Source organism: Tauraco erythrolophus, chromosome 2, assembly GCF_009769465.1.
Source record: "Tauraco erythrolophus isolate bTauEry1 chromosome 2, bTauEry1.pri, whole genome shotgun sequence".
Taxonomy (NCBI): domain Eukaryota; kingdom Metazoa; phylum Chordata; class Aves; order Musophagiformes; family Musophagidae; genus Tauraco; species Tauraco erythrolophus.
Genome location: NC_141466.1, coordinates 103,692,662 through 103,719,287, shown reverse-complemented (window position 1 = coordinate 103,719,287; position 26,626 = coordinate 103,692,662). Strand labels below are relative to the sequence as shown.

At 34.8% G+C, this 26,626-nt stretch overlaps 1 protein-coding gene across 2 annotated transcripts in view; it reads right to left on the bottom strand.

The window, feature by feature from the left end:
• LRPPRC (leucine rich pentatricopeptide repeat containing) overlaps positions 1-26,626 on the bottom strand; it is an 80,758-nt gene that overhangs the window by 26,048 nt on the left and 28,084 nt on the right. For both annotated transcript variants that reach the window (XM_009979205.2, XM_086628820.1), the window contains exons 20-26: positions 26,370-26,500; positions 24,837-24,922; positions 22,999-23,203; positions 14,776-14,900; positions 14,015-14,121; positions 2,519-2,587; positions 2,165-2,255 (exon numbers count right to left, since the gene is read on the bottom strand). In XM_009979205.2, coding sequence (XP_009977507.2) covers positions 2,165-2,255; positions 2,519-2,587; positions 14,015-14,121; positions 14,776-14,900; positions 22,999-23,203; positions 24,837-24,922; positions 26,370-26,500 — 814 coding nt within the window. The remainder of the gene's footprint in view (positions 1-2,164; positions 2,256-2,518; positions 2,588-14,014; positions 14,122-14,775; positions 14,901-22,998; positions 23,204-24,836; positions 24,923-26,369; positions 26,501-26,626) is intronic.

Below are 26,626 nucleotides of genomic sequence, written 5' to 3'. Positions count from 1 at the left end.
ACCAGGCCGGTTCAAGATCCGAGCCCACTTTTAAAAAGGTTCTGGCATCACTTCAGCTTTTTAGAAGAGGCAGCAAACTTGGTGACTACCCCAAGTCAAATGAAATGGCTAGTTTTAAGGACTAAATACTGCACATAACATTTTAAAGCAGATTATTACGGCAGTTAACAGAGTAGGATAGACTGTCTTAACGCTTTTTCATGTGTTTGTCCCTATGTTTGACACTTGTGAGGCCACATCTAGAGGACTGCATCCAGTTTTGGGCTCCATAACTATAAAAGAGATGCTGGCAACTGGAGCAAGTTCAGCCATAAAGATGGACAAGGGGCTGGAGCAGATGGAGTCCAAAAGGAAGGCAAAGAAGATGAGTTTTGGGCAGCCTGGAGAAAAGCAGGCTAACAGGGGATCTAATCGCTGTCTTCAGTTACCTGACAGTTACAGAGAAGAGGGAGTCAGTCTCTCCTTGGAAGTGCACAGCAAAGGACGGAAGGTGATAGTTCTAAGTGGCAGTAATGGAGCATCTGAAGATGATCAAACCCTGGAATAGGCTGTTTGATTTCCACCCTAGGAGGCACTGAAAACTTCATTAGAGAAGGCCATGATCTGACCTAACTTTGAAGCTGTCCTAGCTAGGGAAAGGGGTAGGCCTACAGCTCCCGAGGCTCCCTCCAGCGTAAGTTACTCTGTGATTCTGCAAAACCAAATGCATCGTTTTCAACATTTTTGATCACAGCTCAGACTAGATAGTAGATTTTTTTTTTTTTGTATATGCTTAAAATAGATCTGAATTTATGGCTTAGGTGCATAATGACAACTGTATTTGTGCACAGGGCAGCTTGGACAGATAACCTAAAATGGTTGAAAGCAGGAGCGTGCATGGTTTTTGTCTTTTATGGTACAGAAACCCACAAATGTTTTCCACTTCTTTGAATAGATGGAATTGGTTTTGTCTTTTGAAAGAAGACTGAAGATTTTGCATGACAGAATTTGACAAATTTTATCTTCTTAGATTCTCTTCCTAGCAGGTACACTGTCAGACTTAGTCACTGCCAGAGGTGAACAGGATGACTGGAGAAACAGGAAGGCTCCCTCTCTGTTGAGAAAAGATTGCTTTCCAGGCCTACTTGATTTTTTGATGGTGAACCAGTATGTGCAAAGCCAAAACTGGGTAATGCTACAGTTTAGTTCTGAAGTTTTCTGAGGCTGTTCAAGAAATAAAAGCCAAAGTTCTCAAGGGGTCTCTGGTCATTTTTTTTGTGGAAGTGCTCTTCTCTTCTGCTTGTGATAAGTGCAATGGGGAAGAAGCCTCCATCATTACCATATGAAAAGACAGTTCAAATAGTGTTTTATTTTGCATTAAAACATTGCTAGTTCTAGTCAACTAAAAATATTCATGAGGATCAGCCTAAATTTACTTCAAATTCAAATGAAAGTTTTCCCGTGACCAAATATATCAAATTGCTGTAATTTGGTTCATTAATATATATACACATTACCGAAGTACATAGCAATCTCTGTAATGCTATTTTTATATTCCAATTTACTATTTAGTACTCCATATTCGATCTTAACACAAAATATTTTTTCAAGACTCTACAATAACTAGAACTGAAGTTTCAAAAATTTTTACTACGTACAATACAGTATGATACAACTGTATTTGAACAACAAAACCAGCACAGACTGAAAAATACAGGAGGAAATGAAAAACACTATACATACATCCTACACTAAGCCTGTAGCATAGAAATGAATCCTCAATTTTAATAACTGTTACATTCCTATAAATGATGCAAAATTTAGGTTCTGGCTGGTGAAAAATTGGTAGATTTTTAAAAAAATGGACCTTTCAGAACCAGATCCAATTACAGGAGACTCCAGATCTTTATCAGTTATGAAGATATAACAAAGGAGCAGTTTTTCTTCTTTAAGCATATTAAAAACCAAAACAGAGTAAACTTTCAAATTAGGACACAGGACAATAGCATGGATTGGAAGATTTGTACTACGTAAGTTCTATGTAAGTGTTGAGGTCTACAGGATAAAACTGTATTTTTACTGAGATGTATCAGGATAAAACTCCTCTCCAATTCGGGGTTACCTCCTATCTCCAATCACAAAAGAAAAAAGGTTAAAACATGAAAAAGATCACAAGCCCACTCACCGCACAGCTGAAGCAAGTAGTAGTACATCTCATCTCTATCACATTCAAATAGATTTTGAGTTAATTCTACCAAGTGTTCCAAAGTCTCCATCTTTAAAAAGAAAGAACAACATAGTTATACCTCAGCCAAACAATCATTTTTCTATATATGTGCACTTACATGCAGTGTGCATTCAGCTAAAATAATATTTCTGTTTAAGTACACACCAGCATTTACACAGAGCATTAAGTTCACCTCATCAGCCTGTCACACATCCTTTCACAAACATAAAAATCAAGCAATGAAATATTTCAAAACAATTTTTCTTGGAATATAATGACAGTTACATAGAAGACATCATACGAGTCATATACCTGATTATTTGATATACACTTTTTCACAAACCACTGCAGCCTTCCAGAGTGTGCTCTCAAGCCAGGAGTCTGTAAAACATTTCCACAAGAAGAAACACATGACTCCACATAGAACATTCTAAGGAACAGTAAACATAATACACGTACTCATAATAAAAGTTTATAGTTTTTGTTTGGTTTTTGAACCTGAATGAGACTACAAGCTCATAAATAATCAAGTTCAGTTGCATTTATAAGAGACTTGAAAACTGCAGTCACTTGAATCAAGACTTTTTCCTTTTTGGTTGAATGCTGTCAAGGGAGCTGATTTAAAATACATTCAGATCAACTGAAACATTAAATAATTTCTATCACCACAGTAATAGAGTATTATTCTTATAATCATTTGAATTACTCACGGTAAAGAACTACACCAAATGTTTCCAAACCGTCTTCACAATCAAATGTTGGTACCCAACACCACTACAACATCTTAGTAACTAGAAAACCCTGCCTCTCAACTGCAACATCACCATTTGGTACCCCTTCCCTGCTAACATTAGCCATTTTCTCACATCTGAAAAACTATTGGTTTTACACTACTGAGACTTCTCTTGCTCAAGTAAGAAAAAGAGGAATTTACAAGCAATACCTGTTACAACTTTAACATGCTGCCAATGCAGATGCCATGTATTGCCAGGCATACTAACTGTAAGGCAATTCCTGACCCAGAACAGAGCAAAGGCTTACTCTTAAGCGTGTGTACACGGAGGAACTGATGTATAATAGCTAACAAGCCATAGCTCTTTGTTATTAATTTTCCCAAGTTTGATGAGCCTTTGCTTTTGAAAACAACTCCTTTGTTGTTTCAAGAAGACTACATCTTCAGAATACACATTCTCAAAAAGGTATCAATCCTTGGAAACTCAATCTGGTATAGACTACCACACTGTGCCTTCTCAGCACCACAGGCTATAATCAAAATACCAGTTCCTCCACTACAATAAATTATTAAATAAACATAGGAAAATTCAAAGTTCTTAAGGAAACATGTTACAGGTATGCCAGTACTTATGTCCAACATATCTTAAAAAATGACGCAAAAAAACCCCTGTGTATGAAGCATCCATCATTTTCAACTCTTACCCTTCCCTCCCACAGAGTACTTAAATTTCTTTATACTCTCTTGTTTAGCTCAAGGATCATTTACAGAGACGACTCTGCTTTCATTTCAGGGCTACAGATTTTTTTTACCATTTTATGCAATCATTGTAAGTTTTTAGAAAACAGAACGCTAATCCCCCCGGTTTTCAGTATGGGCCATCTTCTTTATGTATTTAACTGTTCTATAAAAATAGTTTCAACATATGAGGTTAGAGAAAAACAGTGGCTTCTCAAGTATTAAAAAACGGTACACATTAAACACAGTTCTGCTTTCCAGGTATTTGCTTTTTCTGCCCGATTAGTTTTTTTCCCCAGAGTTATTTATGTTTATAGGTACCTGTTCAGTGCTTTTTTAAGAGCCACCAAGCAGTTCCACATAAAATATGCTGAAACTAAGTCAAGAATTAACATCTTACACAACAGGCTCTTGAAAATGAAAAAGAAAAAAAGTATGTTGCCTGCATTTGTAGCTAATCCTCTTTAGGACATGGTAAAATTCAAATGCTGAATTCACTTACAACTTCCAATATCATTGCTGATCCGAATGCCAATGAACTCAACAGCTCCCAAGCTACAAACTTTTTATAGTAAATCCTTTCCTGTTCAGAAATGATTGATGCGTCTGTCACTACAAGGACAGCTGAGTTATACAACAGATATCCTTGTGTTTCATTTTGAAATTGAGAAGTGTTTTCACATACTGCAGGTCTCAATCATCAAAAGAACATCTAGGTCAGATTAACTAAATCTCCAGGGCTTGCCTGATAGTCCATATTTGTAGCTTATCCCTTACCATCTTAGGGAATTTTAAACATTGCATTTAGCAGGCAGCAGACTTTCTACAATACAGTAGACTAAAATACAGAATAAAAAATGCAACGAATAATAAAAAAAGTGAAAACCTGTTACTCTAATTAGTCTTTCAAATTCCCATTTACTATTTTGATCTTGCAAAAAAAGTCTTAGTGTTTCATTGCTTTGTGGTTTTTTGTTTGTTTTTTTTTTTTTTTAAATTGTAAGATATTCACTGCTCTACAGAATGGAACAACTATTGAGTGTCTCAAACAATTCACACAGCATATAAACTAAACATGGAGGTTTTCCAGCTTTTACATTCTCTTGGAATACAAAACAGTTGTAATGTACCACACCAAAGGTTTATGTAGCTTGTTATTCTCTCCCTAGCAGTGCCTATAGGAGAATATACAATGACAGAAAACCCAGCAATACCTCCCCCTTTGTGCCCTTTCACTGTACAAATACTTGAGGTTCAGCGGGTCACACTCTTTCTAGTGATTTCTCTTCCATGAGCTTTTCTGATTGCCCCTGGAAAGCCATATGATTTATTATTCTTAAGATCTTCTGGCAAAGGGTTGCCTCAACTACCTTCTGCAGAAAACAACCAGAACACCCCTTTTGGTTTGTTTTCAGCCTAGCTTCTACTAGTTTCATTTGGAGCCCCTGGATTTTGTATTGGAAGACAATGTACGATTGATGATTCTTTATCCTCTCCATTTCATATTAATTTATGGCATGGTACATATAATAATTCTCTGTTCCACTGTTTCTTCTCCAGACTAAGCAGAACTCACCTACGTAGTCTTATCTCCTATAGAAATCATTCCATGCTTTTGATCACATTTGTTACTATCTCTGAGGCTCAACATATAACCCTACACTGATTTACTCACTGATTCTATACCTTCACATGCAGAAAGGAAAACCAACCAGAAGACGAAAAAATATACTGCATCTTTAGAAGAACTCTTGCCAAGCAGCACTCAAAAATCATGTGAATGCAACAATCCTAAGACACGGAAAGCATTTGATTTGTTCTTCTCCTCCTTAGAACCAGACACTTCAGATAGGTGACTGAAGGGGTCCAATCACCGGAAAAATCTTTTCTGTACTAACGTTTTTATTTGACCTAATTTCTACCTATTACAGCTGAAAGAAAACAGATTGTCTGGCAAAATACTGACCTGTCAGAGAGGAATCTATTCTATGTTTTTCCAGACTTTTAGATAATGATAGAACTATTCAAGTTTTAGTTACGTTAGTGTTCTGTAACTGTTAAAGCTGAGAGACCAATACTATTTTTTTAGTTTTAAAAAAAACCACCTTTTTTTAAAAAAAGTAATTTACAGAAGACATATGGAGAATATTTATTTACTTCTGCCTACTGCCTAAAGCAACCTTTTTCTCTTTAAACACAAAATTAACTTACAGAGAAAAACCACAAAAAAAACAACATACAGACCAGAAACCTTCAAAAAGAAGACTTTGTTGAGAATGTCCCCAAACAGTACCACTTTTGCTATAGCTGGTTTAGGATGCACAACCATTTAAAAGCCAGCAGAAGTATTTTTCATTTGGCACATGTGACACGAGATGGATTACTCTTTTGTTTTAACCTTCCAACACTGCACTTCCACAAACTACTGTGCCCTGGTTGACACAATATTTTTTACGTATTCTGGACAACTTATTCTAGCCTTTCGTTGTATAATTTCACTGTGAATAACACAGAAATTCTAACCATTCAAGTGTAACTGCCCTCCTTAAGTATTTTATGCTTTCTCCTAAATCCTTACGTTTTCTTCCCAAAGTTCAATCCTTTCTTAGGGAAACAGTTCTACTATAATCACCAATCCAAACATATTGGAGAGAAAGAGCCAAATTTTATAAACACCACCCATACTGCACTTTCTGATGGTATTTTTTGGACACGTAGATCCACTCATTTCTCTCTTTGCAACTGAAAAAGCCAGTAATAATAAGAGACAGCTAATGCTGCTAGAGGAAGAAGAACGTTTCATGATGAGTTACATCAACAGCCATAACAGACTTATGCTACCAGTACCAGAACCAGTTACTGAGATTTAGATGCCAAAGCAATATCTTGCAAGAAAATGCGTTACTTCTCCAAACAGACAGCCTTGAACAGACAGCTATAAGAACTGATGTATGTCATTTCTAGCAGCTCTCTCTAACATAAGCATCAGTGAAAACAGAACATTTGATGGGAAGTTCTTAATTTAAAGACAGATTTTTCCCTGATTCCACAAAAATGTCTATGAAAATCTCACAAATTCCATGCAGCTTCAGTAAAGCCTGGGATATTTTTGCATGGCAGCTTACTTGAACAAAGTTTTTTACAACATAAACACTGCAAGCTATGCTTGAATCTTCCCCTATGTTAAAATTCTTGGCAAAAGTCCTCAGTTCTAAGCAGCAGATGTGCTGCTTAATCAGAAAGTTAAAAGAATATGAAGACAAAGTTCTTGTACCTAACCTAGCCATAGTCTTGTTGATAGATGAGATGGTTAAAATTATCTTAGACTTTGGTTAATATTTTTGCCTTTTATTAAATACTCTCTCACTTTCAAATTGCAATGCATTAGTTGGAAAAAAAATGCTGATTAAAACACTTACATTAAGATATCTTTTTTAAAAACACTCTTAAACCTGTGTTCATATATATGAAAAAAGTATACCTCTTTGTTGTATTTCTTACATTATGCTATAAAGATTATAATGTAAGTGAAGTACTATAGTGAGATATACAGCAAATCTGGAAGACTGTTTTGAATACTGGCTCTGAACATACCAAACTTTTACGCAATAGTCCAGAAGTTTATAAAAGATGCAGCTTTAAAGACTGAGGGATCCGAAAATAACCTCTGCATGAAAAGGATCTTTCCTGTTGCAATCTTATCAGCTATCTAATAAAACACATTACTTCTCCCTAGCTCAGCTTTTCTTTAAGTCATTGTGCTACCGGAATAACACCAGAGCTACATCTGTATATGGCAATTGCAGTAATACTTTTTCTACAAGTTCATTTTCCACTTTGAAAGAAGTTTAGCTCTTGTGAATTTCAAAACTGGTTTCTCTGGTGATGGCACAGAAAGATACTCTCATTCACTTTACTCTTTCTAAACAAAAGAAAGCCTTGCAAACTGCTCAGAACTAAGATGGGATTTCTCTAAAAAATGAGTAATTGCTTTTGTTCTTTGTAAGCAATTTTGCCCAGAAATAAATATGACTAAACACACTCCAACCCGCATAATATTGATTTCTTTAATGAGAAGCTCATCTGACACTTTTTGGGCAAGCAATAACTGTATGAAAGCTTGAACACAATTAAATCTGGACCTTCAGTACGACTACTTTTCATGTTTGATAATGAGGACAAGTACACTAATGCAGCAGCAGAGTTTTGAAAATTGTGAGTTGCTCCACTGCAAGTTATGCCTTCAAAACCTACTCGTATAGAGTGTATTTGATATTTTATTTGCACTACCCGGTATTTAATGAAAGGCATAAACGGACACACATCTACATACTTATCCTCCCTAACTCTCCTATTGGGAGTGATTACAATTCAAGCTCGTGTTCTCCTTTCTGCCTATCTGACAATCAGCCAAGGTAGCAACTAGCCTGCTTCTGCTAGGTTAATTTTTACATAAAAAGCAGCAGTAGTTCATAATAAGAAAACGCAAAGCTTATAGTCTCTCCACTGGGGAAGTTTTTACTGCCGGGTTGGTGTTTTTTTTCCCTGAAGTATGTATTTGCTTTAAAGCTTCTTTCGGTTACATAGTCCACTGACTTTACCAACAAGATTACTATTGTTTGAGTAAATACTCATGATTCTATTTATTTCACTTGAAACAGGAATATATGCTGCTTTATATTAGGCAGACATTGAGAAAAATGTAAGGAAACTTGATTATTTTCCAAAAATACCAAAATAAAATCAGGGAAGAGCTTTACAACTTTAGCATTACTCATAACAACTGAGACTGATGTATGTTTAAGTACTATTGGAATATTCTACATTTAGTGGTAAGATTTCAAAGAGAAAATATGCCTTACAGTATTTTTATAAAAATATTAGACAATAAGAGAACTTCACAACAATAACCACACTGGAAGAAGAGGTTACATCAAAAATATGCAAATACCATATATATGCAAATATACAAAATCCTCAAGAATGTTCTAGACTCAGAGCAAAAATTTGCTCTTTGTATTGGAATGTGGCTTTATGTTGTATGATGAATGAAAGAAGCATTACAAAACTCACTACTATCTTCGCTCTAACACAAAGTCCCTGGAGCTAAGAAGGGATGCACAGCTCTTACCATGATCCTACATTCCAAACACATTACCCTTTCCCTTTCTGGGAGGAATTTGTCCAGCAGTCATCTCTTTTACCAAATTTACTTATTTGAAACATATTCATTTGCTTTCTTTTAAGAAAGAAGTATTTAAGAACTTTTAAATAATATACACTGAACAAGTAAGCACTAATTTTTTTTATGAACCCACATACACACATATGCATAGCTACAAAACCCAACTTCACTAATAGCTGTATCAGAATCCAACGTCATAAGAAGTAGTAATGCTTTTATTAGACTAACACGACTCACCAGTAAGAAAAAAAAAAACTTTTCTTGTAATTATAGGGCTTGCATGCCTAAAAGCTCTTCACCCCTTTCCCCTCCCTCTCAGTTGTAAACAGTTACTCTAATAAAAGCTATTACACCCCCTACAAACTACTCCTCAATCTCAGACCACCATTATCTAATACAAATTGCATTCAACATTCACAAACATTTAAATTTTGTTTTCATCACCTCCATCCTTTTAACAGGACCAAAAATAAGTCTTTGTAGGTAAATTCAGACACTAGACATAACCATCACTAAATTATATATTAAAAAAACCCCTAAATCCTGCTGTCACAAATCAAGAAAGCATCTTCTCCCAATAGTTTATCTCTAGCATAAAATCAGCAAGACTCAATTTTATGATGTAGACTCTTAAAAAAAAGCAATCTGGATGAAAGATGGTTGTAATCTCTCAATATCGAGTAGAAATATTCTCATTGTTTTTATGGTAGATTAAATCCAATAGCAACCGGTATCTTGAGATCTGCTGATAGTAGATGTCACAATTCTTTGCTTAAATCTATTTACCTCCTAAATTAACTTGACATCTGTTGATAGATATATTTCTGTACACTAAACTCACCCAAAAGAGTTCTTTTGTCAGGTCCTGAATTTCAGCAGCAAATGCCTTTTTCTGCATTTGTTCATGTTAGACATATTTCATTAAAATATCTCACAATCATTTGTCCCTCAGTTCTTCACATAAATGTCTTAAGTATATCATACTATATCTCACATATCTCAACTATTAAGTATAAATGTTATCTTTAGTATGAGCGCATAAGATAAGCAAAGTATCACACTTAATTGAAACCTGGTTAAAAGAATTCTGAAGCCATGCACTATGCATTGTCATTTTCAAGGAAGGTTCCTCTTGTGGTAGCAAATTTGTACAAGTTGGTCTTCCACTAAAAAATTTGCCATATAGTTCTGAGATCTTTCCCTATATCCCACACACAGTAATCTTCTCTCAGCCTTCATTTCCATTAAAACTACAAACAGAGCAGAAACAAGAGCTTTTACTCTTTCATTGAGGGAACAGTTTTAATTCAATAGCTGATGTGATTTGATCTAGAAAGATTTGAAGAAGTACCTGTCAAACAACAAAAAACAGTTGAACATCTCTACCAACTCCTAGTTTCTATTAGAGGAGTCCATAATCTCCTAACTAAAAATGCCAGTGACCTGATAACCTTTTTTATTGTGGTGCTTGTTTTAGTTTCTTTACCAAAGTATTTTGCTGTCCAATTAAATATAGTTTAAGATGCAATGATTTTATCAATACAGTGGAGAAATGGATTTAACACCAGTTTAAAACTTTGCATACTTTAGCCATAGGTGAAAAGTGTTCATTTCTACTTCACGAAAACACGGTTTAAACTTTTGCTAAGCAGATTTATAGAAGGGCTTGCCCCTCTGTTGCAGGACTGCTGACAGTACTTAAGAAGATGTAAGTCTTGTAACTCTACCAGAAAGAGCCAAGAGTGGACATGGCTGTAACGACACACAGATTCAGAGAGTATTTTCATAATGGCATTCAGCATGAATAACAAATGTAGGAAAAAGGGTGAGTCTAGAAATACTCAGCTGTCGTGCAGGTAAACCAGTTGCCAAATACGAGAACTCAGTGCAAAATTCAGAGACGACCAATAATCAAAGTTGGACCAAAATGACAGACAAGAACTACATTCTAACTACTTTAGGTAGTGAAACCTCCATGCAGCATGCAATCAAAATAACAGAATAACAGATGAAGTGGGAAGGAAGTAGATTCCTCCAAGGTGATTAACATTCTCTCTTTCATTCCCACTCTCCTGGATGACCTTCACATCCATGCAGCTCTCAACCATCAGCTTGATCAGGTTAATAAAGCAGAAGTCAACAACTGAGTAGACATAGGGGAATTCCAATTGTCCAGTTCTGGCAGCAGGTAAGAAGCTGTGGATTTGAGGGATTTGAGGGACTAGGCTCTAGAAAATTCTCTTACCATTTATGTACCAGACTTAAAAGAATAATATTAGGCCAAGCAACAGCGCCAGACTCTGATCTACTACCTGGAACTCTGGAGAAACATATATGAATAATTACATAAGATCTCTTTCCAGGAGAAAATTTGATTAGATATTTTCAAAAGAAGACAACATTTTACAAGACAGGTGGACAAAATACTTTTCTAGAAGGTACTTCTTCCCTCTAATCCTACTTATTGAAAGTTCATCTCTTTCTGTCAGCTTACATTAGTTTTAATGTAGTTTAATTTAATGTATACATGTATTGACTTAACTTTCTTTTTTCTTTTTTATGAAAAACAAAATTGAAGGGAAAAAGGCAATTAAACCAAGTAAGAGAAAAATCCCTAAGTAACTAGAGCTAGATTTGATGACATACAAATCATGTCATGTATATGTGCATGCACAACACATCTGTGGCCAGATAATGTACATATACAACTATGACCCGATTTTTATAATCTCATTCAAATCTTACCCTTCTTCCTTTCCCACTATTGTCACCCACTTTTATTTTACCAAAGATTGAGTTTTAAGAGTTATTTTGCTATCCCTGGGGCTTTCAGTTGCAACTTTTTCAAAGCAGCAGTTGTCACTAAGTTTCACATAACCATCTAGTGTACACTTCTGATTTCTAAAAATAGCAAGAGCAAGCAGAGACAGCAGTCTCCAATGAGTAACACCCCATTTAAATGACCATATCCCTCCACGGTCTTCATCCCCTCAGCTCCTGAGGTAATTTTTTTCCAGCTTCATTACTACCCTTTTAGGTACTCTTTATTAACTCTACAGATTCTTTTAAAACAAATGACATCACTCAGATCAGGTGACAAATGTAATCAGCAATACATAATGAAAGTACGTGCTGAAAGGTAATCTACGTCTAGTATGCAAGAGTTTCTAAAAGATAAAGTGATACCAATTTTATCACCTTTACTGAATACTCTTTCACAAGAAAGGAAAATAGAAAAACAACCAGAGATGACCAACAAGAGAAGTAATTCAGTCACAAAAACCATTGGACTAGGGAAAAGGATACACATACATCTTGTACTCCATCTTCTACATTACATTCATTAACACTTTGACTTCCCAACAAACAAAAAGGCAAACAGTAACTTGTTCATAGTTTAAAACAATAAAAGCTATTTTCTTCTTCAGCAAAATACCGATTTTAAGATTTCTCACCCTGCCCCCATCTTGGTGAAAAAATTTACTTAACACACTGTTACATAATAAAAGCATACTTATAACACACCATATAGGAATTGATTCTATGCCACTTGATCCACTGGTAAAATACATGCATACAATTCCTAGCTAAATTCCTATACACCTAAAAATCTCTGGAATTTAAAACCTCCTTCTCAAGAGCACAACGCTGTAATTCATACATCAGGGAGGTTAGGTAAGAGCAAGAGCACCTACTCTAAATAGCATAAAAGCCAGGAAAACTTCCATTTAGTCTCCAGATATCAGGTGTTCAGATTTATGCCTAAGTGTCTGTTTGTGGTTACTAATAATGTATGATCAACGACCAAACACTGAGTATTTGCAGAGATAATTTGGCACCTATTAAGAAAACGACAAAAGTGTCAAAGCCTCAACAATTTTATAATTTGCTTACTACTCTATTCATGACTACTGAACTGTAGCCACCAACATAAGTTTTGAGAAATTAAATGCCAGTATCAAAGAAACAGCTGCTAAATCACACCAAGTACCAGTTTTATTCATTTAGCTTTAATTTCACTTCCAATTTTCAGATTTCATCCTTTTACCTCCTATATGCTTTAATCACTATAAAAGAACTCAACTCCTTAGTGTTGTCTTCTGTCAGATACTGATATTTCTATTCTATATTACAAGACTTTGAGCTCAAAAAAAACCCTCTGAGAACAAAAATATCAATGCTTCAAGATCGTGCTTGGCAATTTCCACATATCCCACAGTAGGATATTATTGTTCTACCACAGACAAGCAAGCAGATCTTCAGTTAAGGTTTTTTTAAATGCAAGAACTCTTAGATAATTCAAGTAGGGATAAGTAGTATTTCAAATATTCTAGGGGGAATTAGCAGAAAAGCATACTTCATCTTAGGATAGAAAAAACTCAAAAAATTAGGTTAGAGTTGTGTACATACACAAAAATCAATGAGGACAAAGTATTACTTTTTCTGCAAGATGCCTCCTCCCACACATTAACCAGAAAACTTATGCAGCATTTTAAAAACATACAACTGCGTTAAGAAAAAAAAATAATCACAATCTGGGCAGACTCTGCAGCTGCCCCTTTGACTTATCAATTTCAGTAAGCACAATTTCAATCAAGTCTAGATAAAATATACTAATCCTAAATAGACCAAGTTTGTCACCTACCACTTCCTATAAGCTGCTTACTATCCTGAAAAAGAGAGAGAGAGAAGAAATGCTAAATTAAATGTCAAACAGTAGCAGACAGCGCTTGTTTGGCTGATTAACTTGTAGACAAGCATTACAAATAAATCTGAGCATGGTCTGCAGCAAATTAAATTCCAGTGCTTTTAAGAACAAAGAATTCCTTCGGAAAGAGGATTAGCAACTTTACACCCAGGAATGCCAGTTTAATTTAATTGTTCGACAATCCGATATTTAATATGCAAATATCATTTTGATATATAACAGTGAGTTTGAAAAAGTAAGGAAACAATTTCAATATATAACAAGACTGTCTCTCTTCTGAACTGTAATTATACAAAATAAAGCTGGTCGAGGTTTTTTTATTATTGGGATTGAATTCTATTAACATGAATCAGAACAAGTCTAATTAAAGGTTAAAAACTTTAAATGTTTCTAATTAAGAGTCTAAATAGCTGCATGATTAGAGTACTACAGTTAAAATCCCACCTCGATGACCTTCCTGGCCTCTTTGTATTTTCCTGTTTGCAAGAAGGCGAAGAAGAGATCATAAAGAGCCATCATATCACCATATTCTCTGCTTATAAAATCTGAAACTAAAGAGAGAATAGAACTCATAAATTTACTAAATATATTGAAGTATTTTAACATATACATTAGATATTATTAATACTAATATTTTCCAAGCATCACAAAACTCCAAGAATAAGCTATAGGGAAACAAATTTTGAAACATACAGAATGATTACAACATATTACACAATTTGTTGTGGCTTTGTGGTTGAGCATGTTTCAAGTGTTTTTCTGTTTATCTGCACTGTATTTTGAATTACATTCAAGAAAACAGACAGACTAAATATTAGTATTCTCTACTTGTAGAGAGTGAGGATACGGGATTTGTTAACTGCACAAGTATTCGACAAAAAGATGTGCTGTTTTACTATTGTGTCGTGTTACTATTAAGTTGTTTCTTAATAGTAATATACATAGCTAGAACAAGTATTAGCACTAATCTTTGAGAGCTTGACGCTGTATTATCCAAAGAGTAGGATTCTTTTACATTTAAAATTAATATCCATTTTCTATCTGAAGAACACAGGCATCATTTAAGTGCTTTAAAGCTACACATACACACACAAATAATTTTTTTTTTTCCTTTTGGTTGAAAGAAATTATATACAAATCATGGAAGAAAAGCCTCCAGAAAACATTCCATATAACCAGACAGCATTTGACTATATGCAACTAACCCTTTTGCAGAAGATCACCATCTCCTTTTTCTATCAGTCTACAGTAGATGTTATGAAGCTGAGGAATTTTACCATACTTCTTATAACAGTTGATTAAAGCTTCCAAAGCTGCAGGCATGTCATCCCTTGTAGAATGAAAACAAAACAAGAATAAAAACAATCAAACAGTTCAAGCAGGAGCAGTGCATGGTAAATCCAGTTTAGTCTTGAAATTTTCAAGGAAAATTCATTCAGCAGTCTATAATCCAAGGGTGTATTTCCTCTCCCATATGATACAGTTATTTTTAAATAACAGGTAGTTTTTAACAAGTTTTCTTACAAATACCATGTATGCTTGACAGCCACAGAAATGAAAACAGAACTACAGATGTATGCTTAAACCTCTTGGCTGTATAATTTTTGATTGCATGACCATTGTTCACTACAAATTAACCAAAGAAGTGAATACTCTTCATCACTGAATGCACTTCGTTTTTGAAGTAAAATTCTCAAGTTCTGCTATGTACTATTGTGACAAAACCCCAATTCCACAGAAATTTCGGGCTGTATTCAAGTTCTGTTTTTTTTGTTAATATGTAATATCGTGCATATTATATTACCTCCAAATGTCTCTGTTTAGACATTTCCATTTTTAAGCTCTTTCAAATTTTTCCACAGCATTTTTATTTCAGTATAGATCTCCAGAGTTAACTAAGTTAACCATAGGTCTTTAGATTGCTTTATACTTCTTTTACACCTTAACAGACTAGCTAGAAATCATCTGTTGATTTCCATTTCATCAAAATTGCAGGGCTAGTGTTTTTCCCTTCTATATAAAGGTCAGAATGCAATGTATATGTTACGCCATAAAAATGTGATTTTTGCGATTAATTCAACAATATATTAAGGTAGCAAAATGTATTTTATGCTGGCCTATCCCGGTCACATAGGGCCATGGCACTAGTACATATCCATGGTACTAGTAAATTAGTGTGCAAGATGCTGACTTTCTTAAATGCACTTATTCAGGAGCCTTTCAGCAGTAAGTACCAACAATTTCCATTGTTATCATCTCAGTACTTTGGTGACCTTTTTCCCTGTGTACAGTATTAATGCCTTCAGAAGTATACATAGTTAAAATGCAAAACTGAAAAGCCATAAAAACAATCAGATCTGGAACTTAAAATAACAATAAATATAAGTTAATGTTCTACATCGTGCTACTAAAAGAACTAAATAATCTGCTACAGAACATTTTTCAAAGGATTGCAACGCAATCTAAAAAAAAAAAAACAAAACCAACAGAGGACAACCACTGAAAACACTGGTAAAGCACTATGTGAAGTTATTCTTTGAAGGGGAAGGTTTGAAACAAACCAAGATAACACACACAAAACGTAGTAAGTAGCCAAACGATAAATAATTTTAGATTTCTAAAGGCTGAGCAAATAAAGGGTGGTGGGAGTAGGGAAGGAAAAAAAACAAAACCAAAACAAAAAAAATCCAACAAAAAACTCTCACTTAACAGCAGCAGCTGAAGGCCATAATAAAACTGACTTGAAATAATGATTTTGTATTCCTGAAACAACTTTATTATTGATCAACTGAACCTTAACAAATTAAGATATTACTGTTAAAACAAGGCGAATTCAGATGTACTCGCCTCACATTGCGCCTCTTGCTCAGCACAAATTTTGCCTTTTCAAAGAATGAACTATCTAGGCTACTATATAGTATCTTCATCTAGGCTAATATTTTTAAAATTTTAAGAGTAAAACATAGAAAGCATTCTGAAAATGAGTCTAAGATGATGGATTTCTACCTTATCCCCCTTACTGAGCCCTGTTTACAGTGCATCTTCTGGCACCCCATGGAGTCATTTGAATTTTTGTCATTTGGGGTGAAGACTAAATTACAGGTTAATTTCAAAACTGCAAGTAGATGTTGCAGGCTAGATTACTGTCATAAAAGAGAAATACTATGGTAGTTACCATAGACAGATATAAAGCTTTATATAATCAGTATTTTTCTCCTGCTTTAGATGCAAGTTCAGTTAACACTTTAAAAAATAGTTTTACAGAAAACTACTCAATTTCTAAGGAGGTACAACAACATTTATACATTCAAATTAAAGTTTTGAGTGATAAATCTAGCTTTTTCAGATTGCAGCAACAGCCATAGTATTGTCTCAGCTGTATTCATAGAGGATTAAAGAGACCGGTTTTTAGGTCAAAGCTATCGATAAATTAATGAATAATTGGAATGTCATTCAAACCAGAACATTAAGAGTTTTCTAGTCTTTAAGTGTATACTTCTGAAGGCACTAATAGTGTATATGCAGAGAAAAAAAGTCAGTAAAGAACTGAGATAATAAAAATGGAAATACTGTACTTGTTACTGGTGCTTACTGCTCAAAGGTGCCTGAAGAAGTCTCCATTTAAGGAGGTAAGTGTCTTATACACTAATTTACTAGACATTTGTTTTGAATCTATTGAAATCTGATATATTTGTTCTGTTGCATTCAAGCAACCAACCAGTCATCCACAGTTTACTAGAGCACAGTGCTTATAAAACAGATAAATTATAAAACTGCCAACAATGAGCTATAAAACAATAAAAGGTATAAAAGTTCAGCCTTTACAAAGAAATTGTTTGTACTACTACTGCAAAGAAAAAAGCTTATGCTTGTACTTGAGTTCATGTAATATGTTCTTTCTTAATTGTCACTGCAATTAATTCTAAGTACGTACCAGCAACTACTTTTGTAAGCAGTTTTTACAGTCCTGTTAGAAAAACTCAGTGAAAACTAGGAACTTACTATAGGTTTCAAATTTCGTACATAGGTAACATTTTAACGTGTTTCTTGTTATGACTCACTAACTTAAAAAAAACCTGCACAAAAAACACTTCTCACATTTTAAGGAAATGCTATTTAGGCATAAGGATTTTAAGCTAACAAACAGTCATACATTTGAAAATATTTGGCAGTCTTTCTGTATGAACTTATGCGTGTCAAATACCCTTTTATCTTCCCAAAGGACACTTACTACACTGCTACATTAAAAGCCTGGCCCAAAATTACTATTTAGTTAATAGGGATCAAGTCAAAAAAGAAATAAAGCCCATATACCCATAGCCATGTTGGAAAAATCTGATTTCCAGTGTCAATCTGGACAAAATAGTATTTAAAATGTTAACAGACAATTCATACTTCATTTTGAGTTGGCCAGATACTACAGCTTTAAGTCACTCACAAATATTATCTGCTCAGGGCTAATACCTGTTCCACTTAAAGATTAGGTCTATTTTTCCCTCTCATTGAAACTTGTTCTTTTAAAAAGGAGGATATACTATTATTTTTGAATGACAGAAGGAGCCTCAGTCATCACTGTGTTACGCTTGGCCCTTATGTAATCCCAGAAAAGTCCTATTTCGTCACTATTTTTCAACTAAATCAATGCTAGGGTTAAGATATCGTACATTTTTTGATTTATTTGGTTTCTGTTTAGGAAGCCTAAGAAGTCCAAGATACTACAGGCACAATCTTCCAAAATATTTGCGTGGGCAATTTTACTCTCACACAGGTATTTGAAGAGACAAAATTACTCAGATGTTTGAGTGTTTGCAGAACACGCTCTGTTGCGGGACAGCTATAACGTGCATAGATATAACATCCCCTTTCAATTTCAACAAGCCACTCCCCTCTTGCTTCAAGAACGTAGCACTAAACCTAACCCTTTTACTTGTAATAAACAACTTTCCCAACCATAGAGTCTGCCTGATAAAAATAAGTCTCCAAATATTGATTTTAATTGGAATGAAGTGCTGCAACATTATGCATAAAGCTTTAGTGAAGTGGCAATTTACCTAAGGGGTTTACTGATTGAAAAGCTCTCAAACCTGAAATCACTAGAGAGGTAGAAAGAAAAAAGGGACTCTCTGGGGTGGGGGTGGAGGGTAGACTGGCAAAACAAATCCCTCTCTACAAATCTGAAGCAGATGTTAGTGTAGAGGGAAGTCAATTCAGCAAGGTACAATCAGCTTTACAAAAATTATTCTGTTAAAAGAGAACAGGCTCTTGAAAGAGCTAAATGTTTTTCTGTTCATTTGCTATACTAAGGAATCTTCAAGGAGACTGGTGTTGCAATTACAACTAATCCTCCCCAAAAAATTAACTGTGTTGAAGGCTTTATAATTTCCCTAGGTACAATTTAGCTGTCACTTACTTTAAAATTTACTCAAACATGCGTTCGGAACAGCACTAACTTCACATGTCAAGTGCTTTCCAGCCAATTGAGTCTAAACTGGAAGTCGGTGTTAAACAACTGAATGATTAGACAAGATAGCTCATTTCCCTGCTCTTTTGTTCAGAATAAAATGCCACATTTACATTATCAGACTCAACAGGATTTTCTGACAGAGGGAGAAAAAACCCTAGTGAACACTGTCCGTACCAAGCACATGAAGCCTGTCATTTACCAATCATCCTTCAAAAAGCAATAGCCATGAATGTAACTTAATTACGACCCAATGATCCTTGACGAAAAATCATCTTATCACTGTCCTGTCCCCATAGGGCAAATGAGACACTTTTGTCCTTTGGCACTGACGATGCTAAATTCCTAATTGCAATAATGGAGTAAGAGCGCCAAACATCCCTAATTTCATTGCAACACGTAAAGAGTTTTAATACAAGTATCTGAAATAAAGCTGCTAAAAATTAGAAAAAACTCCCCATTAAAGATTCCCCCTGAAAAAAAAAAAAAACAAACACCACCTTATTTAAAAAGATGCTTCTATTTAAAAGTAAATTTAGTAGTCAATTAACTTGTATGTGCAACAGAACCATCTCAAACAAAATCACAGGTGAATTTAACTCTGTGAAAACAGAATAAAATCTGTCACTGGATTCACACTGTATCTACTGAATAAGCAGCTAATAAGATTAATCAAACACCAGCACACAATGCCTTATTGGACAATGCTGTATTAAAATACACTGCCCATTTTTCAGGAAACACAATACAGCTATAGCTTTTTGATCATTTAAAATACAGATATTAACTGCTTGCATTCACTGACTTTAAAACTACTAAATATTTTGTTCATACAGTTTAAAACAATGTTTTCATAGTTTACCTGCAAATTTCCTTCCCTCTGCTTAAGAGCATTTCTGATATAGGGAACTAGTAAATTTCAAACTTGAAGATGTTTTGTTTTGTTTCTTTTCTCAGAGGTGATATTATTCAAGGAGAGCACAAACCAACTTATGTTAATGAAAAGACAGGAAACAAATCAAGGTGGCGTTTTTTTTTGGTTTTTTTGTTTTGTTTTTTTTTTTTAAGATGTGTATTCTTATTTTTGTTTGTATGAAAGTCGGCTTGTGCAGCTTTCTTGGAAGAAGGAAAAAAGTCATCAGTAGTTACTGTATCTGTTAATCTATCATCCTGTAAATAGGCATTATCAAAGTCAAAGCATCATACAGTGCAGGAGCAGGTTAGCTTCACAAACCTCCTCAGTTTTGGCTCATGTTCAAATAGGTTTCCCCTGACATTCCATAGAGAAGGTAAAGCCAAAACTACAATCCTTAAAATCTCAAGAAATCTTACATGGTGTAGGTAACACAATCTTTTCCAATTATTATCAGTTGGAACAATCACTTCAAAAGACATGTTTAAGAGAAAGTACAAGCTTTTCACATCCTTGCAGCTTTTAGAAACTAAGATTTTTGTCATATTGTCCAAGGCAGATTTATCACTATGACAGGACAACAGACCAAGATTCCACATGTAGACTGTCTCAATTTTTAACGTGATTTCACCATCTCGAGAAACTGTTCAATCATAAATAGAAATCATACAATTAAAAGCAGGGGAATGTTTCCCCTTAAATTTAGTTAGGGTGAAAAAAACCCTTAAGATAGTATGAGCTCTCTCTCTAGTTACTTTAGTTACATATTTCTCAAAATATTGAGGGCAAAATGTCCGTTCTACTAGAACATTAGAGTTTGTTAGCTTTCATCAAGTTATATTGTTCATCATCAACAAATTTTTGTTTTCTATGCTCTGCTGCATATTGTCACTTTTAACATGCACTAGGACTTCATAAGAATTTCAGTGTTCAGGACTGGGTAGGAAGAAAAGGGGTAGATAAAAACATTTTACACCTACAATTGTTGAAATATTCAAAAGCAAACCACAGATTCCTTTACAAGCAATTAAAAAGTTTGAAATAAATTAAGAACACAAAACACCAGCACAACCACTGCTGTGGAACGTTAAAAAACATCCCAGAGCTAATTTCAGAGGTATGCTGATGACCTGCAGCTAAATGACAGCATTTCAGCATGATACTTGAGCTGCAGGATGGCAAACAGTAAGTGCTACTGCTGCAAGAAACTGCTAACACTTATTTCAGTCACTCATAACTTTGAAAACCCTTATCTCCAAGACAAAAAAACAAACAAACAAACCAACCAACAAGAAAAAAAACCTCAGTGAAATTCGGTTATTCCTTCCAAGCAAATTATGCGGAAAAAGCTTCCCTCTTCGGCTCCGTCTGACATTGGAGAGGAAGCAAGTCTCTGCGCCCATAAGGCAGCAAAAAACCCACAGGAAATAAGCTTTCTTTGTACTGTATTTATATATATGAAATGTATTAAGTTAAACAGATGAGTACCAATGACTTGCAGCCATACAGTTCCGCAGCATGGAATTACTTTCTCCTTTAAAAATCTAATCTCACCAAGAGTCCCTTTATTTAAAAAAAAAAAAAAAACACAACTATTTAGAAACTTTTCCCAAACACTTATAATCCAAAAGAATGTGGAATCATACTAAAATAACACTTTACTGTCCCTCTTTGCATCCACACATGATCACATCTTTATTTACATCATCACATACTACTTCTGAAGCGAAAAGAACCCAAGTAGCACCATGTACAGCTTGCGTGTCAATGTGCATAAAGCAATTATGTAAAATGCAGCTGCTCTTCCTGCACACTGCAAACCATATCAGATATTTTTCCGACACATTAGTTACATATGATTGCAGTTAAATTACTTTCATAAACATCTGCCTTGTCTTGTGATGTAACCAAGACAGTGTTGCTGACTGAAAAGATGCACACTATATTCGTAACTGTTGACCACTACGCTAAAATACCATTTCTAGAAGACAGTGTTCATGCATCTACCAAGAGTTACATCTTTTTGACAAGAATTTTTAATACTGATAACCTTATACAGACTTTGCATACCCAGAATACTTAAAAAAAAAAAACCTAAAAAAAATACAAGTATTACATTTAAGCCAAGTATGTTTCATATACATGAACCAAACTGCAAGGAATTGATCAATCGCTCTAGTTGCAAGAAATCAAAATCCAGCAACTACATAAATGACATAAGAAAAAAAAATTAAAAGGGTGTGTATATGGTAAAGAAAGTGAAAAGGGACTCTTGGCTCAATTTTAGTAAGAAATTGTTATATAGTTCACGTGCATTAACTCAAATGTCCTACACCTCAGAATGAAAATTTACTCAAAGGAACACACCACAGAATTACAGTTACTTTCTGCTAGAATGAATGTATGAACTTCCTTTTCTCTATTAAATGCTATTAAAAGCATATATGAGGAAAAAAAAAAAAAAAACAAACAAAAAAATCACAACAGACAAACCAGACAGTGCTTTCTTTGAATTTAAAATTCAGCAACATAGCAGTCTATTTGCAATAACTTGGAATTATTTGAATTATGTGAATTAAAAATATTTCAGCGTTCAATAACCGCCCTTCAACTCACCTGAGATGTACTGGATGGCACAGCAAAATAACGCTGTTTTGATGGGAAAACACACACTACTTAACCACAGAGAATATACCTATCATGTTCTGAATAGCTATCTTGTCAAACAGACTTTAGAACCAACTGATTCATAAGCATATTCCCATACAGCCTCTTCATCTCTGATGCGTCCATAAAACACAGCTGTTGTTCCCAGCGACCATGACATAACGTAGAACTGATGAAAACAGACTTACCTAACTTAAGAAAACATATTAGTTCGTTACTATTCCTAGATCACTGAAGTATTATACGTGCATGAATGTGCGAGTGTTTACATCCACGAGCTGTTTTGAACACGAATGTGCAGCTGCGTATAGCAGGCACAGGTCATATAACACAAATAAATATCCTATCGCAACTTGTTTCATCTGAAGCCCAAACATCAGAGCTTACTTTTCAAGGTGAACTGTAATCAGAGGGGAATGAAGGACAGCAGTTTCTGCCAAACCGAGGTTCACAATGGTCTCATGTAATCGATTCACTGTTTCAACTTCACCTCGCATGGCGGCAGCATTAAGAATGCGGAAAAAAGATGCAACTGTTCTGTCTGAGATAGGAACATCCTTCTCTTTCATCTCCGTTAGAATGTTAATAGCATCTACAATGAAACAACACAAAAGACCCTTAGGTAATTTCATGTAGGGAAAACAAACTGCTATTAAAACAGCATTTCAAACCCAGCAGGAATGTAAATTCTGGCGTATAATGCCGATTTCAAGTTAATTACTACTTGCATTTCTAAACGAGACTACAATTATAAATCCACAATAGCATGGTTTTATCATTTTGCTGCAACTTTGACTACAAATTATAGATAGGAACTGCGTGCCCACTCTGCACCACATAACCCTGTACAGTCTGCCCTATAGCTGCAAGATTCTACTAAATGGATGCTTTTATCATTCAATGCTAACATCTGCTAAATCACTCCATTGTTTCTTCAGCAGATGGCTTGTCACGAGGCCAGATAATAAAGATATGTTTACACTGTATATACAGCCAGACTAATGGTCTGATACCGATAGGGCCTGTTTGCTGTGTCGATACTAATTAGCCAAGGAGAGCCAATGAAAGCTTTCTAACAGACTGCATGTTAAAACATTAGGTTCATTAAGCTTCATTAGGAAGGCAGAAACAAACATTTTGGTACATGAAATAAGTGCATTTTTATAATGTTCTTAATTATTGCATAGACAGAATGTTTTGACCACTTTATGTTTGGCTACATTTATGAATTGTTTTATTTTTCTGAGGGACATTGATGCTCTTAAAAGCAAGCTAATCTTTTCAAACTGCTTTAATGTAGAGGTGGTCATGATCTGATTTATTATGATTTGGAAAACATCAGCTTTGTTTATTACTTTTCTAACAGTAAGCTTAATAAGAGGTCAAGACAAATTTCAAAGAAAGATTTTGCAATAAAAAAATTACATTGACTTTTCTATTTTATTGTATAGTGTTTTATATAAAACCATAGCATTTCGCATCTAGGCTTGGACCATGCTTTTATGGTGTTAAGCCTTCTAAAAAAATCATAGAACTCGATACTTAGAATCCCCTTTTAAAGTTGATGACAGTCTAGAGTTCTTTTAAAGATCAACCAAATCACGTAAATTACAGAATTATATTAGACTAAATTACAGAAATTAAAGGGCTAACAGCTTAATGCAAATGCCTAGAAATACAAAATAGGTAGTTTGCAGAACACTCATTAAAAGCCAAAATTTCCAGGCAGTCTGACAGATTGACTCTAAAATTCAATAACAAACACATAAAAGAATACTAACAGAAAAATACATACTTTATAAAAAGTTAAACGATTTTTTGCAGTACTTGGCTCTTAGGAGAAGGTTATGTTTATAGGTTTTATGCTCAGCCTTCAGACCTTCTTAAGCAAAAACAAAGCCATTAGTCTAGGCACATACGCAATTTGTGCCATAAGTCATGATCTTCAAACTCAATCCAAACAGCAATGCTAATAAAAACTAGCTGCAGAAATGCAAAAAGCACTGAGCTGTGCAAATGTAAATGACAAGCTTGCCAATCCATTAAAACTAATGGCCTGCACTGTCCAAGCATCTCTGGTTGAATTCACATGCAAATTTGTATGCAAAATGTTCAAGCACTTTTCAGGACATGATATACCATTAATATCAACTCATATTTTTATTCTTGAGGCAAGATACCTTTATTATATAGCAGAAAAAAAACAATGAAAGCAAATGGATTACCTTCTAGTCTACCATGGTTTCCTAAGACTTCTAACAGTGCCACATACTTTCCAGTGTCAAGAGCAACAGGTGAATCCTTAGGGAAGCTAGAAATTAAAACATTAAGAATTATATCAGCAAAGTTCCCAATTAATGGATTCAGCTTAAAGATTTATTTTTAAAACTACGTAACAAAACAACAGCACTGAGAGCTAAAAGTTATAGTAAATATTAAAGGAAAAATCTGATAGACTTTAAAAGATGTACCATTAAAACGTGATTTAAAAATATTATCCCCACACCTTCCCACTATCAAAACCCAGAAGTTGTATTTTAAAGAGCCAAATGGTTTTATTAATGATTTGGTAGTTATTGCATAAAATAGGGTATTTCCCAGAAGCCTGGGAAGAAAACTCAGTCCACATGGCTGGAGCAGGGCTTTATTCTTTTTCATAAAGAATATGAAAGTATTCGCCCATAGCAACAAGTTAAAAGCTACTATTTTGAAGCTTCTCCTACGTATTTGTTTTCTTTTTTTCTGAAAGTTTTAAAATGAGTTCCTTCTTTGTTGTTTCTTTTTGCTACAATTCAAAGAGTCACTACTCCGCAATATTATGCTACACTTGAGGTAGATCAGTAAGAATGTGCTACTGCAGTGAAGCTCCACTAGAAGACTCAATTTTACTCCGTGCAAGCTCACTAGGGGGATTCTGTGAGAGTGGTAGTACAGCCAAAACCAATAAATACACTACCGTTACTTGCAGAGTGGCAAATTTCTTGATATTCATACCTCAATCATTTCACAGAATTTCAAACAGTAGCAAGGTATAATGAGCACCTGCCTGGTAACTTCACGTAAAACCAAAGCAAACTTTGTGAGTGCATACGAGAGACAGAACCAGAAAGTAACACGTAACTTGTTCTATATTCACTGTAGCGCCAGACCAAAAGGACACTTTCCAGGCAAAAAGGAAAGGGGCAAACAGAAAGATGGTATGTAAGAATGTGCTTCAGGATAAGTCACATATAGCATGTTTTAGCTGGGAGCTACTTTTCACAGCCAAGATACAAAGCTCTGAAAATAAAAATTTAAAGTAGAATGCTTGTTGACAGTCTTAAAATAACATCACTCAAACACTGCTATTCTAAAGACAATACAGGTGCTGCATGTTCTAACTAAACACGTTCTAGGTGCTTTATACCACACAATACAGCTACTTCTCCCCACCCCCCCCCCCCCCAAATTACACTAAACTTCTATTTAGACATTTATGCTTAAAATAAAACCAAAACGGATTCTAAATAGCAATTTGCCTTCTTAAAAAAAAAAAAAAAATTACTGACCATACAAAGTAGCTCCTTCTGATGTTCAATTATACAAAGCAAATTTTTTGTTTCAAAAAACCACACCCTTGACTGTATTAAATGCACATACATTGGTAGGGAAAACTAATTAAAAATGGATGAGGGGGTTAATACTCAACCTACTTAATTCAACAAGGTCTGTGTATCAGCATAAATCTCTGTGACATGTTTCAGTGCCGGTGTACTTACACTTTTTCTTTCAGGTTCAGTGCCTCTTCTACATTATCATGTCGACAGCACAAATTTATTAAGGCTGCATAGCCACCGACAACCATGTCCGGTTCGTATTTGGCTTTCACTTCAAGGGCTTTTTGCATATTCTAAAAAAGGAACAAAGCAAAGATGTGAACTAGAGGAAAAGTCAATATGACATTATGATTCTTATATGTTCAGTGTGCAGTTATATGACTGCTTTACTGCTTTTAGCAGTATTAAGATCACGTTTG